Genomic DNA, 19,085 nt, shown 5'->3' with positions numbered 1-19,085 from the left:
ACATAACACAGACCACCCCAAACAGCTAAAACCCACAAAAAATCTGTTTCTATCCACAACACATTTGATTTGTCACTTACAAAAGTATCACACAACTGAGTATGAGACCTACAACACGGATCTCATGTAATAGCATGTACGTCACACCAATTCTTATGGCATTTGGCATGCTATATTGTACATTGTTGACCTTTCATGTGTTATTCACCACCATTTGATCGTGTGTCAATTTACACCAAGATCTCTGGTTCACAAAACCCTAACCCGAACTCTCAGTGTGTGGTAACTGACACATCGATTAGTGGCATGTATATTTATGCGAGTCATGATATCACATTGGAACTACAAGGCTGCAGCAAAGCTGAATGTAGAGTGAATGCTGAATGAAAAGCTGAATGTAAAAGCTAAATGTACACTGAATTAGTTTTGTAGTCAAGACCGCACCATCAGAGACCAAGATGTTTCTGAGACCAGAGGATTCCAAGACCAAGACAAAACCAAACGTTAATTTCTAGAGCCCGGTCTCCAAGACAATCTCAAATACTACAACACTACACTGAATGTAGAGCCCATAGAATAAAAGTTTCAGTTCTCAGCTGATTTTTTTATTTGTAAAATCTCAGTTATCAATTTGGTTGCATTTAATGTTAACCATATACCAGAAATTCATGTTTGTTATAAATCAAAATGTAATAGTAAAAACTTTCACTAACAGTTGCTTCACTTATTCAGCTCTAGGTTCAGCAACGTTATGTGTCCAAAATATGTTGGAAATAAACGTAGCATTCCCAAAGCTTATTTCATTCATTTATTTTCATTTATTCATTCATTCCAATCTAAATGATTGGAAAGGAGCAGGATGAAGAAAACTTATAATACCTGCCCCTTTCTTGAAACATCTGCTTACATCAGATAGGTTGCCGTTACAGCTATTAGAGTAAAAAGTTTACATGATAGTCAATGCAAATAAACAAATCCAACATCCATATGTTAATTATTTCATTACATGCTTTAATAAAGCTTCTCTATTCTTTCCTTATACAACCTCTTAAACTGAAAAATATTTGTACAGCTCTTCTCTTCCATTGCCAAAGAATTCCACATTCTGACACCCACAACAGAAATGCACATTTGCTTTACATTAGTCCTACCCTTCGCTGTTTAAATTAAACCTCCTTCTATGTTCTTCATCCTGTGATACCTAACAAATATCTCTGCAAATTCGCAGTCAAAAGTCTGTTTCTCGCTCTAAACACAATCAGCAATGTCCTTAATTCAGCTAACTCTTTAAACTTAAATAATCCTGATTTAATAAACAACTCATTTGTATGTTCTCTGAAATTAACATTATACATGATTCTTATTGCTCTTTTTTGTAATAAAAACTTGTAATAAAAAATGGCTTTGTGTTACTCATATACGTATATGTTGCCCATACTTCAGTACAATAACTCAAATATGGCAGAATAAGTGAACAATATAAAATTCTCATTGCTTTATAATCCAGCACATATTTTGTTTTACTCAATACAGAAATATTTTTACACACCTTTTTTTTCGTACATAGGCAATACAGTACAGGCCAAAAGTTTGGACACACCTTCTCATTCTTCGCATTTTCTTTATTTTCATGACTATTTACATTGTAGATTCTCACTGAAGGCATCAAAACTATGAATGAACACATGTGGAATTATGTACTTAACAAAAAAAGTGTGAAATAACTGAAAACATCTCTTATATTCTAGTTTCTTCAAAGTAGCCACCCTTAGCTCTGATGACTGCCTTGCACACCCTTGGCATTCTCTTGATGCTCATCAAGAGGTAGTCACCTGAAATGGTTTTCACTTCATAGCTGTGCCTTGTCAGGGTTACTTAGTGGAATTTCTTGCCTTATTGATGGGGTTGGGACCATCAGTTGTGTTGTGCAGAAGTCAGGTTGATGCACAGCTGACAGCCCTATTGGACAACTGTTAGAATGCATATTATGGCGAGAACCAATCAGCTAAGTAAAGACAAACGAGTGGCCATCATTACTTAAGAAATGAAGGTCAGTCAGTCTAGAAAATTTCAAAAACTTTGAATGTGTCCCCAAGTGCAGTCGCAAAAACCATCAAGCGCTCCAACGAAACTGGCTCACATGAGGACCGCCCCAGGAAAGGAAGACCAAGAGTCACCTCTGATGCTGAAGATAAGTTCATCTGAGTCACCAGCCTCAGAAATCGCAAATTAACAGCAGCTCAGATTAGAGACCAGATGAATACCACACAGAGCTCTAGCAGCAGACACATCTCTACAACAACTGTTAAGAGGAGACTGCGTGAATCAGGCCTTCATGGTCAAATAGCTGCTAGGAAACCACTGCTTAGGAGAGGCAACAAACAGAAGAGATTTATTGGGCCAAGAACCCAAGGAATGGACATTAGACCAGTGGAAATCTGTGCTTTGGTCTGATGAGTCCAATTTGAGATCTTTGGATCCAACCGCCGTGTCTTTGTGCGACGCAGAAAAGGTGAACGGATGGATGCTACATGCCTGGTTCCCACCGTGAAGCATGGAGGGGGAGGTGTGATGGTGTGGGGTTGCTTTGCTGGTGACGCTGTTGGGGATTTATTCAAGATTGAAGGCAACCTGAATCAGCATGGCTACCACAGCATCCTGAAGTGACATGCCATTCCATCCGGTTTGCGTTTAGTTGGACCATCATTTATGTTTCAACAGGACAATGACCCAAACACACCTCCAGGCTGTGTGAGGGATATTTGACCAAGAAGGAGAGTGATGGAGTGCTGCGCCAGATGACCTGGCCTCCACAGTCACCGGACCCAATCGAGATGGTTTGGGGTGAGCTGGACCGCAGAGTGAAGGCAAAAGGGCCAACAAGTGCTAAGCATCTCTGGGAACTTCTTCAAGACTGTAGGAAACCATTTCAGGTGACTACCTCTTGAAGCTCATCAAGAGAATGCCAAGAGTGTGCAAAACAGTCATCAGAGCTAAGGGTGGCTACTTTGAAGAAACTAGAATATAAGATATGTTTTCGGTTATTTCACACTTTTTTGTTAAGTACATAATTCCACATGTGTTCATTCATAGTTTGATGCCTTCAGTGAGAATTTACAATGTAAATAGTCATGAAAATAAAGAAAATGCAAAGAATGAGAAGGTGTGTCCAAACTTTTGGCCTGTACTGTATATGGCTTTCATGTTAATTTATCGTTCACTATTACACCCAAAATGAATTCCTGAAACCTTCTCAATTGTAACACTATTAATAGACAATGAACATGTTCTTCCTTTTTTCTATTTGTGAACACTATAAACTTAGTTTTACTCCAATTCACAGATAATTTATATCAAACCATTTTTTGAGTCGAACCATCTCATTCTCCATTTTCTGTACTAACCTTTTTAAATCATCTCCTGAACAAAGAAAGCTTGTATCATCCGTGAACAAAATAAACTGCATTATCTTTGATAGATCACATATGCCATTAACATATAAATAAATAATTTTGGCCCCAGAACAGAGCTTTGCAGAACTCCACATTCAATTTTTAAACAATTAGACAATTTCACAGCTAACTGTGCATACTGTTGTCTGTTATGTAAATAACTTGTTAACCAATCTAAAATAACTCCTCTCATACCATATGAAAACTAGAAGCACTCAGAGAGCGCAGACCTCCACCAAGGCTGATCAGTGCCCCCCCCGTGGGCCCCCCCACGCCAAGGAGGTTATGTTTTTGCCAGGGTTTGTTTGTCTGTCTGTCTGTTTGTCTGTCCGTTAGTGTGCAACATAACTCAAAAAGTTATGGACAGATTTTGATGAAATTTTCTGGTCTGCCCCCCCCCGTAGGCCCCCCCACCCCCCGATCACCACCAAAATTTAATCATTTCTTCCTTATCCCATTTCCAACAAACCCTGAAAATTTCATCAAAATCTGTCCATAACTTTTTGAGTTATGTGGCACACTAACGGACAGACAAACAAACAAACAAACAAACTAGAAGCACTCGGAGAGCGCAGACCTCCGCCAAGGCTGATCAGTGGCCCCCCCCGTGGGCCCCCCCACCCCCGATCACCGCCAAAATTTAATCATTTCTTCCTTATCCCATTTCCAACAAACCCTGAAAATTTCATCCAAATCTGTCCATAACTTTTTGAGTTATGTTGCACACTAACGATCAGTGGCCCCCCCCTCGTGGGCCCCCCCCCCCCGATCACCACCAAATTTAATCATTTCTTCCTCATCCCATTTCCAACAAACCCTGAAAATTTCATCCAAATCTGTCCATAACTTTTGAGTTATGTTGCACACTAACGATCAGTGGCCCCCCCCGTGGGCCCCCCCACCCCGATCACCACCAAAATGTAATCATTTCTTCCTCATCCCATTTCCAACAAACCCTGAAAATTTCATCCAAATCTGTCCATAACTTTTTGAGTTATGTTGCACACTAACGATCAGTGGCCCCCCCTCATGGGCCCCCCCACCCCCGATCACCACCAAAATTTAATCATTTCTTCCTCATCCCATTTCCAACAAACCCTGAAAATTTCATCCAAATCTGTCCATAACTTTTTGAGTTATGTTGCACACTAACGGACAGACAAACAAACAAACAAACAAACAAACCCTGGCAAAAACATAACCTCCTTGGCGGAGGTAACAAACCCTGGCAAAAACATAACCTCCTTGGCGGAGGTAACAAACCCTGGCAAAAACATAACCTCCTTGGCGGAGGTAACAAACCCTGGCAAAAACATAACCTCCTTGGCGGAGGTAATAAGTTTGAAATTAAAATGTTGTGATCTAATGTATCAAATGCTTTCTTTAAATCAATAAATACTCCTATAGTGTATTTTTGTTATCTGTTGCATTTGTGATTCTTCTATTACGTTCACTAATGCTAGAGCTGTAGAACGATTACCTCGAAAGCCATATTGACTGTCATTTAACAAATTATTTTTCTCAATAAAAGAATCTGATTTTTGCACAAATAATTTTTCGAGTATATTAGAAAATTGTGACAGCAAAGACACTGGTAATTAGCTAGGTTCTGTTTGTGTCCTGCTTTAAACAGTGGAATGACCTTTGCCATCTTCATTCTGTCTGGAAAAACTCCTTTGCAAAAGGAAAGATTAAAAACATGGCTTAAAGGCTTTGTCATACAATCAATAGTCTTTTTTACGATAATCATGTCAACTCCATCACTGTCTGCAGAAGCCTTGTTTTTACATTTTGTGACCACAGATCTAATATCCTCTTAACTCACCTCATTAAGGAACATGGACTGAGTTACTTTATTTCCTTCATTCCAACCAATGGTTATTTGTTCATCCTGTTTCTCTATTGTGTTTGCAAGATTGGGTCCAATATTTACAAAGAAAAGAATTAAATTCATTGGCTACTTCATTCATATTCTCTGTAACATCCTTGCCATTAGTGAAATGCTTAGGCAGACTTGAAGATGCAAATTTATTTCCTGTTACTGTGTTCGAAATTTTCCACATTTCTTTTATATTACTTTTATTGCCCTCTAGCATTTTACTATAATAATCTTGTTTTGCTTGTCTCAAAATGGTTGTCAATTTATTTTTATATACCTCATATTTCTTTTCTGCTGTCTGTGTCCTAAATTTCATGAAGTCTCTATATAAATTATTTTTCTTTTTACATGCCTTCTGTAAACTCTTCATTATCCAGGTCTTTTTCTCATAATTATGCTTTTAAAGGACAAGATCCCGGATACAAGCAGTCGAAATGAGTTTCCTCCGCAGGGTGGCTGGGCGCACCCTTAGGGATAGGGTGAGGAGCTTAGTCACCAGGGAGGAGCTCGGAGTAGAGCTGCTGCTCCTCCGCGTCGAGAGGGGCCAGCTGAGGTGGCTTGGGCATCTGTTTCGGATGCCTCCTGGACGCCTCCCTGGGGAGGTGTTCCGGGCATGTCCCACCGGGAGGAGACCTCGGGGAAGACCTAGGACACGTTGGAGAGACTATGTCTCTCGGCTGGCCTGGGAACGCCTCGGGGTCCCCCCCGGAAGAGCTGAAGGAGGTGTCTGGGGAGAGGGAAGTCTGGGCATCCCTGCTTAGACTGTTACCCCCGCGACCCGGCCCCGGATAAGCGGAAGATAATGGATGGATGGATGCTTTTGCTTATATTGTATTTTTGGACAGTTCTTACCACACAGTGTCAGGTACTTGTTCAGAAAAACCTCATATGCATCATTGACATTTTCAACATACACCCCACTCCATTCTTCATTGAGGAGATCATTCCGGAACTGAAATGAACTGAAAATGCATGCTGTAAGAAAAGCTAAACACAGTCCAATAAAACAGAGAGTGGGACTTTTTTGCCAGGTTGTGTATAAGTGCATGGAAAAAGTGCATTTGTAGTGCACCATCTGACAATGATAATGGTTACAGAATGATGGGCTGGAAGAAAATCCATATGAGCTGCGCTGATATTGAGCAACAACCACCACACAAGGTTAATTCTGAAATGGCGTCATACTTGTATAGCATATGTTTTCACTTGCTAATGGAGTTGCTATTACATAACACGGACTGGAACCACTTCCAAATTTGCAAGGGGAGTGTGTGTGTGTGTGTGTGCCATGAGACTGAAAGCAGGGGGCAGGGGATGTTTTCCAGAGGAATGCAGGTACATAGCTGGCCTCTGGCAAAAGCAGCCATTGTTTAGTTGCAAATCGACAAATGCCAGACTAGGCCCGCAGGGGGGCTGAACACTGGGGAATGAAGTGAAACTAAGTGCTATTGTCACAGAGCTGATTGGGGTCGATGGGTCATTTGGCATCAACATGGACCTTTGACCATAAGTTGCATAACAGCATGTAGTGGTGTGACAGAAACCAGAGCAGTAATTTACAGAGAACCATTTACTTTGTCAGCCTTGGTCATGGCGCCGACTGGATAATTAGGTACATAATGCCAAGAAACACTGTAGATGCACTAAACCAGTGTTCCACTGCTCCACTCTACCCCAGTGCTAGTGGGAAACTCAGAGCAACCAAATAAAAACCAACATGATTAAAATGAAAAAAAAAAAAAAAAAACCTTTCTGAAAGTTTCCAAACTGGATCTACACACACTGAGTCATACCTGGAAGGTCAGACAGCGGTAGAAGTCCTGTTTAACCACCTCCTCTAGAATGACACTGCTTTCAGAGTCCATGTTGAGGGCAACAGTCAGGGAAATGGGCTCCGTGGGGCTGTGGATCTGGGCACACAGAGTCTCCTGAGCCCCTCCTCTCACCTGGGAGCTCACTGTCACTGCAAAAATGCTGTGGATAAAAAGAGGGACACAGTGGAAAAGCTGAGGCATGTATTGAAATTTATACTGCGGGATAGCAAAGTATAATTTTATTTTATTTTTTTTATAACTTATTTTTTGTTGACATTCAATATCAGACATTCAGAGTCAGTACCTCACATGTACATATAGCATACATTTGTTCTCTGCTCTAAATGCCAGGATAATATTTTTTGTTTTTTGTCAAATAACCAAATAAAAGAAAGAAAAAAAAAAAAGAGAGAAAAAAAACCACTATGAACAAGTAGGGGGTGATCTTTTCCATTCAGCAAAATCACTAATTTGTGAAAACAAAATCAGGCCTATAGGGTGTGACATAGTTGACCCAGTTTTCCCAGTATGAAGCAAATTTCTCCAATTTGTGATTAACAAATGCTGTTTTCTTTTCCATTTTATAATTTCCATTGTGATTTCCATCTATCCGTTTAAAGTTGGGCTTTCCTGCGATAGCCATTTCCTGGTAATAGTATTTTTACAGGCCACCAGCAAAATGTTCTTTAAATATTTATCTCTTTTTGGCCATTCCTGAGGTATGTGTCCGAAGAACATAGCCTTACTCTTGAAGGGTATTTCACATTTAAAGATATCCTGTAGGGCATTGTGTGTCTCTCTCCAATAATCCCTCAAGACAGGGCAGTCCCAGAAAACATGGTAATGATTTGCATTTTGACTACCACAGTTTCTCCAACAGACAGGGGAGTTATTGTCATGTTGAGACTTCTGGGAAGGCGTAATAAAGTATCTAATCAAGCTTATCCAGTCAAACTCCCTCCACTTCTGTGAACTGGTACACTTCCATTGACACCTCCATATTGTTGTCCATTCTTCCTCAGATATAGTTCAAAGTATAATTTTAGATAAACATTTGTCACGATATTCCATTAGAAATAAAGCGGTGGTGCTACAGAGATGACCAGACCTACAAATCAGATTCTACAGAAGTAAAAAAGAACATGATTGCTTGGTACAGAGCCAGGGCTGCAAGATTAGGTGAACGAGTCATAATACAGTTATTTTGGCCAGTGTGATTATGATGAGTGTGATTGTTATCAGGAATGATGCGTATATTTTTCATTCTGAAATACAAACAAACTTGCATATCAACAAATTTCATTGTGCATGTGTCACTAATTTCAAATTATTACCTGTTAACAGACATTGGTATCTTATTCTTACATTACATCATCCTAAATCCACCTGTATGTAGACCCTTAAATTGTAGCATTTGCAATGATCAAAAATATACAGTATATAACTGAAAAAATTTACCATTGCCACTAAAGTTGTGACTCATTTCACAAAGTCAAGACACTCACAATATGTTTTGTTGTATATCATTTATCTAAGAAGCAACACAAAATTGCAAGCAATGATAATATTTTTTTTTGTTGTGTTTAGCATAGTTTGATACAGTCCTAAGTAGATAAGTTTCTGTGTGTAAGATTTACAGGGCTGTTAATGCAGAAACTGAAGATAACATCCACGGTTGTTGTTTTTTTGTTTTGTTTTGTTTTCTGCAGCCACTAGAGAGTAAGGTGAGGCAAGGGGTGCTCATTTGGTTGTAACTTCACAACTAGATGCCACTAAATATTACACGGCTATTCTTTAAATGATGAGCAGTATTGTATTAAGGTTTGGGAGAAGGAATCATATTCTTTATTTGGATCACTAGAACATTTGCTGTCACTGTGGTAGCAGCTTATCTTACCTTATCTTACACACCTAAACATACCAGTATAAAGTGTAACTTTTATCATGAATCACAACAAGAGCATGTAAAGTAAATCAACTAGATGGAGTAGAAATCCAGAAAAATAATTAGGGTCAACACCGGTAGACGTGCTGAAGTATGTGCATGCTTGAAATGAAAAACAAAAGTATTTATGCTCAGTATTGGGAACGTGGTGTTAGCATGTATTAAAATATGTGGTCTATGAATACAACATGAAATTATTTTAAATAACCATTTTATCATGCTTCCAGGACTCTCTGCTGAATATTGTGTGTTTGAGGCTGGTTGGCACGTACTGGCCAACCACTGCCAATGAGAAATAAAGGACGCTTTTAATTGAGTTTGGTGTAGCTGAGAATACTGATGCTGTTTTTGCCTCAAAGACAGTGCATGATGATGAAAAGTCATTAAACTGGTCAACTCTGGTGCACAACTAGGAAAGGCATTTAGGTCATGAGGAACTGAGTGCAGATAAAGAAAAGAAGAAAAAAAAGATAGGTCAGTACAAAATCAGTTAAGTATGATAGATCTGTGGGTCCAAACAACCTGAGGGATGTTTGACACCAGTTTTAAATCATTTACCAAACTCATCAAATACTGTCATTAATCACTGATTTCCTTAGTCCACCTAAAAGTCATTTGGGGGCAAATGATAGCAGACGGGGGTTTTAAGGCACATAAACAAACACAGGCTATGGTGGCTGTTCCTCTGCAGATTGCGTAACAGCACCCTGAGGTGGACTTTCTTCCTCCACGATGAAGTTTTTTTTTCTTTTCTTTTCTTTTCTTTTCCATAAAGGACAAATACATTTTTATGATTTTTGTTGACTTAATCCTGAGCGCCTGCTGGTGCGCACTTTGTGCCCACCTGCGTGACGCACACACCAAACTTTCAGACTCCACGTGAGATGGTGCTGCTTTGGTTTAAAAAAAAAAAAAAACCTTAGTGGAACTTACGTGTGATTGAGATGGGCCGATGTCGCAGTTGGAATTAGTGCCGATGCCATGAGGACAGCGAATATTTGGAGCGCAGGTGCCATGTCTGCGGAGTTGAGTCGGTGCTTTGCGAGTGAACAGTAGCGGACCAGAGTGCACCGGTGGAGGAGGAGAAATAGGAGGAGGAGGACGCACTCCTAGTCTGCTGCTGCTTCCACTGCGGGCCGGACGGACGGACACACACACACACACACACACACACACACACACACACACACACACACACACACACGCACACACACACAGAGAAAGGGGATGTGCCAGCCACTAAGTTGGACAAACGGAGGGGGCGGTGACGGTAATTTGCTGTTTATACCCCCCAACCACGTCCACCCCCTCCCTCTGAGTCACTCCCCTCCGAGTTCGTTGGACCTTTGCAGCCTCCTCCCTATTCCCAAAAGAGTTTGAGTTCCCCAAAGCTGACACAGCCGAGTCCCGCCTGTTGCCAGAAGTCCACTCCTCTAGTTTCCAAAGAAAATCCTAAAACAGGATAGGTGACTGTAAGGATGAAAATACAGGGGGATTGTCTGGCACAAGCATGGTTACCCTTTAAACTGTTGAGCAACAGCAGACCTGAGTACAGCAGGCTGCCATATGATTTAAGACCAGAGATAACAGACCCTAAAATGAGGGGGCTGAGGAAGACATTTGATCATACGTGACTGTTGGATTCAAATATATCTCTCTATATAGGTCACTTGCTACTTGTGCAACAGCACGAATGTAAAATTAATTTGGTGCACAAAGCATAAAAATTATAGTAGAGTGTACAGAAGGCCAACTGTGCAGAAGTGTTAGGCCACTGATATCATGGTACATGGACAAACTCTGCAACAGCCACCAGTTTTGTTGTTGTAACCAGGTTTTAATATTATCTCCGCACAAGGAACGGCAAAGTTTTCATCTGGGTTTGTTTGTTTGTCTGTCCGTTGGCAAAATAACTCAAAAAGTTATGGATGGATTTAGATGAAATTTTCAGGAAATGTTGATACTGGCACAAGGAACAAAAATGATAATGAAATAATGATAACCCTTTGATTTTTCAGCACAGCTTTACTTATATGATCTAACAGGGCCAGACTGAGACTCATTTTCAGCCCTGGAGTTTCATACCTCAGTTTCATACCAGAGTTTCATACCACTTTAGGTCATGACCAATTATTATTAAAATCATGTAATTATAACCTTACATGTTATCTTCATCTGTCTCATTTCTTACTAGTGGTTCAGGGTTCTGCTGCTGAGCTGCTCCCTCTGTCATCAGTCCCTGAGTAGACTCTGCTCTCCCTTTCACACTTCCTCCAGTTTCCCTACACCCGTATCACAATAAAAAAATAATATCTACAGACATTTTGACTTACTTAACCAATTAAGATGTTTACATTGGCAAAATATGCAGGCTTATTTAATATTACTTTATGCTATTGCCTTTCAATTGTGGGCTTTGTGTATTTACTCTCACTTTTAATGATAAAAAATAAAATAGGTCAGGACTATCGTTTGGGTATAGAAAGTAGTTTTACTGGAACTAATGCTTGCTTGTTCACACAGTCTGTTCCAACAGCTCACCTTTTCCTTCCATACTGACAGGAGCAATCCCCTCATCACTACTGGCTCTGGGCTCTGCTTCTAACACTAAATCACATCTTAAAAATGGTCATAATTCTCAGCACAAATCTTCTATTTTGTAAAGCCTTCGTGTCAGTTTCATTGATGTAGTGCTGAATCATCTAGCATCTCAGAGCACCTTTCATATTGAACAGGCCTACACCATACTCTTCACTGTAGCCTATTTATTCTAATAATATTCACTCTATGAGCAGTCCTACCTGCCCACTCTGGACTTGTGGGCTCATGGCTGGTGCCGGATCTTCTTTCTGACTCTGAGGAGCTACAAGACAAAGTTTCCAAGTTATGTGGCGTCGCATCATACTATTATTTAAATTGCATAACGTTATGTTCCACGCCACAATGCCACAAAATTCATTGACTCGATAATTAACTAGCTTGAAAGGTGGTTTACCCGTTTCATCGTCCTCATTAGTTGTTTCCAACCGGGAGGTGGTTTTTGTGAAAAAGTTGCTGATTTTGGCACATTTGGCTGCGTTCGCTTCAAGAGCTTTGCTGTTTTTAATTCTCGCCTTCTCCGCACCACCCTTGCTCTTTCTATTATCCATGTTCCAAACAGCAAACACAGCTGACCATCGACATAGCCTACAGAGCACAGATTGTATATGCTACACAGCTACAGTATAGAGCTACCAACCGTATGCAAGGATATATTACGTCAGGTCACGGTGCGACTGCAAAAAAGAGGAAGAAAAAAAACAGCTTGCTAGTAGAGGGGGTGGCGGCCCAGGAACAGCGGCTGCAGATTACGTGATCAATCCGGTTCTATGACTGAACATCGCCTGCCCGCCCCCCCAAATAAATAAATAAATAAATGAATGAATGAAATATTAAATATATATTTAAAGTGAACTCCGGCCCTCGCGGTCTATATATTACACCGGCCCACCGGGAATTGTCCCGGTCCTCCCAATTAGCCAGTCTGGGCCTGTGATCTAATAATTACCACAACTTTTTTTTTTTTTTTTTTTTTTTTTTTTTAAGCACATTAGGCCAAAAATATAATTTAAAAAAATCATCAAATTAAATCAAATCCAATTTAAAAAAAAACAAAAAAAAAACAAAAAAAAAAACAAACAAACTATGTATTACAATAAAATTCTCAAGCATGCTCAATGAACTCTTCAGAACTTTAAAAGGTAAAACATAGGCTGTAAATATAAATGTATAAATGTAGGATTGAATATTTTGTACATCTGTATTGCACATTTAATCTACCTCCGGTTTTTCTATCAACATTAAACAAGTAAAGTTAATACCAGCCCTCCAGTTTCCAGATCCAGTTAGTTTTGTCATGTGATTTGATCATGCCGGTGCGATCATAGACCTGGAGGGTCAACGATGTATGTTCATATGTTCATTTTCTTTGGCAAGATGAATCAACTTTGACGTGTGTTACAGTGCAGAGCACCTTACCTAAAAGATGTGTACGTACAGTTCTAATGTAAATGTACTTATCACTGCAAATGAGAGATATATGCAATATACAACAACATATTGAAAATAAGTTTGTTCGAAAGGCGTGCATTCTGAAATTCAAGTTTCAGCCTTGCACCAATCGCTAGCCGAGGAATGGCGATAACCTTTGACCCTGCCGTTACCAGCCAATCACAGCCAGCAGGACACAGAAGGAGCCATTGCGAACGGTTTATTGAGATATGCACCTGAGGTCAAGCACAAGAAGAGGACAGAGGCCATAAAGGAATGAGATACAGTGGATTCCACCAGAGAAGGACATCATGGTTAAAAACGGTAAGGTTACAGGAACTGTTTTAAATTGATAACGTCACTCTGGCTGAAGCTACTTTGTTGACCACAAGCTAACGCTAGCCCCGTGTATTGCTATGCTAAACGCCAGTCATGTCAAGCATGTGGTTAGAAGTTGCTGGGAGGCTGGGCACAAAATTAACTTTTTTATCCACCACTAAATTGATAAATTAGTGATCGTTTATATTTTGCTCGCCACATAATAAATTAAGGTCAATTTTTAAGGACGAGGGAAGCAACTCCAATAGCCACTAGCTATTTTACCAGTATGTGGTGCTAATTTTTCTGCGGTTTAGGACGTATTGAAGTATTTTAGCCACCTAAAAGGAGGCTCACCTTAAAAAATGTATATCCGTTTGTGTACGTTATATTTCGAATATTTTGATGCTCTGCATTGCTGTCAGACGGCCCTTTTCTTAGGCACTACATTACCTCAACCGCGCACTGCCGGTATTACTACGCAAAAGTGCTGCTTGTACCTGCGGTAAACTCTTGTTACGCTACGAGTCAGCTATTTGAGTCAGATTATAGGCAGTTCATACTAAAGGCCAAATACACTGTAGGGACAATAGGTCACTTGTATGCAGTGGTGCAAATTTCGCCGTTTTCACCTTTAAAATGGGACATCCACGTGAATCGTGTAGATCTGGGTAACAAACACTGATCTCTAAGTATCTGTGAGTTATCTGCGCCACATGTTTATTTCTTACTGGTAATGTTAAGAGTGTTTTTTTCTGATTGAGTCGAAATACAAAGTAGTTAGTCTTAAGTGGTTATCTGAACGATGAACGATTGAAGCAACGCTGACTAGGCGACCGGATATAGCATGCCAGTAGATTTAAGAATAAATGCATCCTGCCGGTTTGGGGGAGAAGTTTAATCCCAATAATAAAGAAAAGCAAGTGAACCCCAGTGTTAAATATCAGTTGAGCTCTTGTTTTCTTTCTGTGATGGTGTAAAGGTGTTATATAATTATAGCCATTTAATTATTTCCTCTGGTTAGTTTATATTTGGTTGGTAATAATGTGCATATAATTCAAGACAAGGCAGTTTTATTTGTATAGCACATTTCATATACATTTGCAATTCAAAGTGCTCGACAGAGAAAGACAGACAGAAAGAAAGAAAGAAAGAAAGAATACAATACAGAACAGAGTTAAAAATGAATGTGGTAAAAGGATAAAAATTTGTAAGAGTATGGGGAAAACTTTCATGCATATGTTATTATTCTTTCTTGATAGAAAACCACCCACACAACTATAACCACACAGCCATCATATGCAGCTGTTGTGCTGGAAGACCTGTTTTGCTCCAAAGAGAAAAGTGATCCTATCAACCTTTCTCAGCCCATCATTTATGTATTTATGTATTCATTATTGCGTATTTTGATGAGGATGAGGTGATTTATTGTGAATGCTGACTAAGTAGATCATACTGCATCTTTTTGTGATGGCTATGAAATGTGTATTTTCAGAAATGTGTTGTCATATAGTTTTGCCCATTATTATGGTTAACTATTTGGTTAACCATACTGACACTTCACATTACAGGAATGTTATACTCATCAACATTTTTTGTGTTCTCTCTTTACAGTGTAAACACCATGGCTTTCAGCCTACCAGACAGATCAGCCTTGGTATACCTTTCTTTTTAAAATCATTCTATTGAGATTTTTATATTTTTTTTCTGCGGTGTTCAGAATTTAGGGAAGTTGAGGTGAGTGTCAAGATAGGCGTTGTGCATTTGAGATCAAGGTGAGATAGAAGTCAGTGTGTTAGCAGCTGGGATTGAGCTCTACAGCTGCCTAGAAACACTCAGGAATACTTGTACTTTTACTGCTGCTCATTTCTACTAGTACTACCACTACTACATTTGCCCTTTTCTTTTAATTTGTTTGATTTTAAGACATGAAGAAATGAATGGCTTTCTCCTTAAATGAAAAAGGGTTGATCTTTAGATATTCAAACTTCTACATCTACTTTAATTGTTTTGCCTACTGCTTATAATACTTCACGTAGTGGCTCAGGTACTTCAAGTACTGTTCTATCATTAGCTACAGATGAAGCCATCTTGAATTGCCTGTTTGCAAGATGGCTGTTGCTTGACAGACCCTTGGCATACCACTTTGAGCTAAAATCAACCTCTGTCTGTCTTTATCTTTAGAGGCCTGCCAGAAGAACCACTCCAAGTTCCTGCACAAGGCAATTGAAAGCTGGGTATCAGATACCCTTAGATATGCTCCCCACAGAAGGGCTGAGGTCAGTGTAATGCATTTGTGTCATTGGGCAAAAATTATATGCCTTTAATTACACAGTAAATACTGGAAATAACTAATAATTGTGATAATTGTAATAGCATTACAATGAATGTACTATATAATATTCAAGTAAACAAGACAGTCAAATAATGGCATGACCTCTTCATGCTGGCTTTAGCTATGGATATAGCAAGTTGCTGGGTGTGTAGTATGTGAAGAAAGTGAGCCTGCACCGGGAGCCACGCAGTTATTAGACTGTGCTTTGTTTACTTGAATATTATCTAGTACTTACCAGTACCAGTCATTGTAATACTATCACTAGATATTAAATATATTTTACTTTGAAATTACTTAGTTATATCCAATAACTGCTGTGTAATTAGTGGCCTATAATTTAAAGGTTTACCAAAAAGACTAATGATAATTTTGAAATCATTCTGATTTGAAATACTATTTATATTGCAATGCAGGTGGATCATGCCAGTGGACCATCAATGATTGAGGACAATGATGCAAGTGGACTGAATACTGAAACTACAGCAGCACTTGATGGGAGCAGAACCCCCAAACTTTATTCAGACTAAATTAAGATTGTTTTTCGTCATTATCATGTAATTATTAGACATTTCAAGGTGGGTGACATGAAAATACAAATCTCTTTTTTTTTTTTTTTGTGTGTGTGTGTGTGTGTGTATGTGTGTGGCAGAATGTTAATTGAATCTCACTTAGCAACAAGTTCCACCCAAATGAATGGAACTTGTTGCGTGAGACACTTGTGCCAAATGTAGCAGTGCTCAGAAGGCTCTGGCAGTACTTTGCCAGAATATAGTCCAAAGATTAAATCTGTGTAAGGCAATTTGAGGCACACCAAAGCAAAATTCCTTTTGCTCACTTACATAGCTCTATGATAGACAGTGAATAGTACAATAAAAAACTAGTGGCGGTGTGTTCCTTTAAGAAAGACCCTGTTGGAATTGAGTTTTGTCGCAACTTTTTTCGCTGCATCAGGACCATCATCAATCTTTTGGTTCTTGTTGGGGATCTCATCTAAGATGATAGTAGATGCAGTTGAGCTGAAGCTTGAGGCAGACTCTGATGCAAAAGGCAAGGAGCAAACACTAAATTCTAGAAAGAAAGAAAGAACAATTTTATTCTGTGGGTTGCAAAAAAGTGCATGTGACCACAGGTTTTTGTTAAAACCACAAACCTGTACACCACACTCAACTCATTTAATGACCTGATCTCAGTCTTCAGATGATTTATCAAACCTTGTGCTCTTGATCAGTTAGAAAAAGAAGGTCAATGTAGCCAGAGTAGTGTACCCATGCTTGGTGTACACTTTGATTACATATGCTCCAGTGCTCACCGTCATTTGAGGTGATGGTCAAAAGTATATTTTCTTGTCTGACAAGGTCATCAAATACTTCGTCATCAACCTCTGTGCCTGTCCCGTCTCTAAATTGTACTGTCGCATCTTGAGGCAGGCACAGTTTCTCAAGGACTGTGAAACATAAGAAGCAACTGAATGGGACTTTGAAGAAAAAGCTTTGTCTTTTAATAATAATAATAATAATAATAATAATGGATTAGATTTATATAGCGCTTTTCTATGAATGCATACTCAAAGCGCGTACAGAGGATCCATTATTCATTCGCTCACACATTCTCACTGGTGATGGTAAACTACATTTGTAGCCACAGCTGCCCTGGGGCAGACTGATGGAGGCGTGGCTGCCAATCCGCGCCTATGGCTCCTCCAAACACCACCAAACATTCATAAGCATTCATACACCAGTGTGAGTAGCAGCACTGGAGGCAAGGAGGGTGAAGTGTTTTGCCCAAAGACACAACAGCACATGGACAGAGCAGGATTCAAACTGCCAACCCTTTGGTTATTGGACGACCCGCTCTATCATCTGAGCCACGGCCACCCATGGTTTTCTCACAGTGTTTCATATTCAATCAATTACACACGTGCATATGTATGATAGCCATATGTAATGGAGGCAGTGGTGGCCACTTTGTAGTTAGTGTGGGAAACTCAAGGAAATCACCAACCCTGTTATACATATTCCAACATTTTACAGATTTCATAAGTTAGGACTCTGACCATTGCCCAATGCTTTCCTATACTGAATGCCAAAACATGTAAGATTAAACATACCTTTCTCATGGAACTGTGCGTTGTCAAACTGGCCCTCCTTCTCATCAAATTTGATGTACTTTGGTTGGCTTTCTTACCTCACCTGGATCAACATTTTTCCTGAGATGTGCAAAAAAAATGTAAGTAATTATCATTGAAAACTAAAGTAAAGCCATTCAAGCAAACATGGCTTGCACACTTCTATAGGCATGACAGGCCAGTATCAACAGTCCCACTATAATCTAGTGCTTCTTCAACGTTTTAGATCGCGACCGCCAAACTGAGCATGGCGTGATGCCTAAAATGCCGCGCACTGCCTATATGGGACATGAATTGACAGCACTGTTCCTTGTCGAGACAGGAAGGCGCAAATTTGAGAAACATTGAATAATTAAAATAAAAACATGAGAAACCTTAAACGGTTCAGATCATGTCAAAGAAAATGTCTTGAAATTGCCTCATGACCCCCGCATCTCCCCCATATTAGCACTGCACTAATGGTTCCGATGCCTCGTTTCCACTACGTGGTACCACTCGACTCGACTCCGCCCTTTTGCATTTCCACTACGAAAAGGACCTGGAATCTGGTACCTGGGACTAGTTTTTTGGTATCACCTCCGCCGAGGTTCCAGGAGTGGAGACCAGATACAAAAATGTGACGTGTAAACAGTGCAGACCACTGATTGGTCAGAGAGTTGTCTCTGTGACCCGCCGTTTTACAAAAAACAGATGCAGAAATTTACAGTAAATATAGCGGTAGGTTAATCCACATGATGACAGCCCACAAAACTACACCATTCAGTCAGGAGATTCAGTCTTTGGTGGTCGACGTAAAAATTCAGCATGAGCTTGACGAGGCAACATGAAATGATCAAGTTTATAAGCAACTGAGCAGACGACACGGAACTATCATAGCCACATCACTATGATGACCAGGTACTGTAAAGTTGGTAGTATCCTGTAATGGAAACAGTCTCCAGGAATAATATCTGGTACCTGAGTCGAGTCGAGCTGAGTCGAGTCGAGCCGGTTCCACGTAGTGGAAACGCGGCATAAAATACTTTCAAACATGCAAGAAATTTCGGGGGGATTCACTTAGTAGCTTATTCAATTCAGCTACAAACTAGTGTTGGTAGAATGTACCAATCATGAACATAATTTTTAAAATAATGTAAATTGCAAAAGAACATACTTTCTGTCTGAGGAGTCAGGACGAGTCTTCCAGTT

At 39.8% G+C, this 19,085-nt stretch overlaps 1 protein-coding gene across 1 annotated transcript in view; it reads right to left on the bottom strand.

The window, feature by feature from the left end:
- The window catches only part of LOC115431386 (alpha-2-macroglobulin), a 101,930-nt gene extending 91,697 nt beyond the window's left edge, over positions 1–10,233 (bottom strand). Inside the window, 2 exon segments of the mRNA XM_075353508.1 lie at positions 7,125–7,305; positions 10,024–10,233. Coding sequence (XP_075209623.1) covers positions 7,125–7,305; positions 10,024–10,106 — 264 coding nt within the window. The 5' untranslated portion in view covers positions 10,107–10,233.
- Between the last annotated feature and the right edge of the window lie 8,852 nt (positions 10,234–19,085).

The sequence above is a fragment of the Sphaeramia orbicularis genome, chromosome 13 (assembly GCF_902148855.1).
Source record: "Sphaeramia orbicularis chromosome 13, fSphaOr1.1, whole genome shotgun sequence".
NCBI classification, from domain to species: Eukaryota; Metazoa; Chordata; class Actinopteri; order Kurtiformes; family Apogonidae; genus Sphaeramia; species Sphaeramia orbicularis.
Note: the sequence above shows the minus strand (reverse complement) of the source record. Positions and strands in the feature narration are given on the sequence as shown.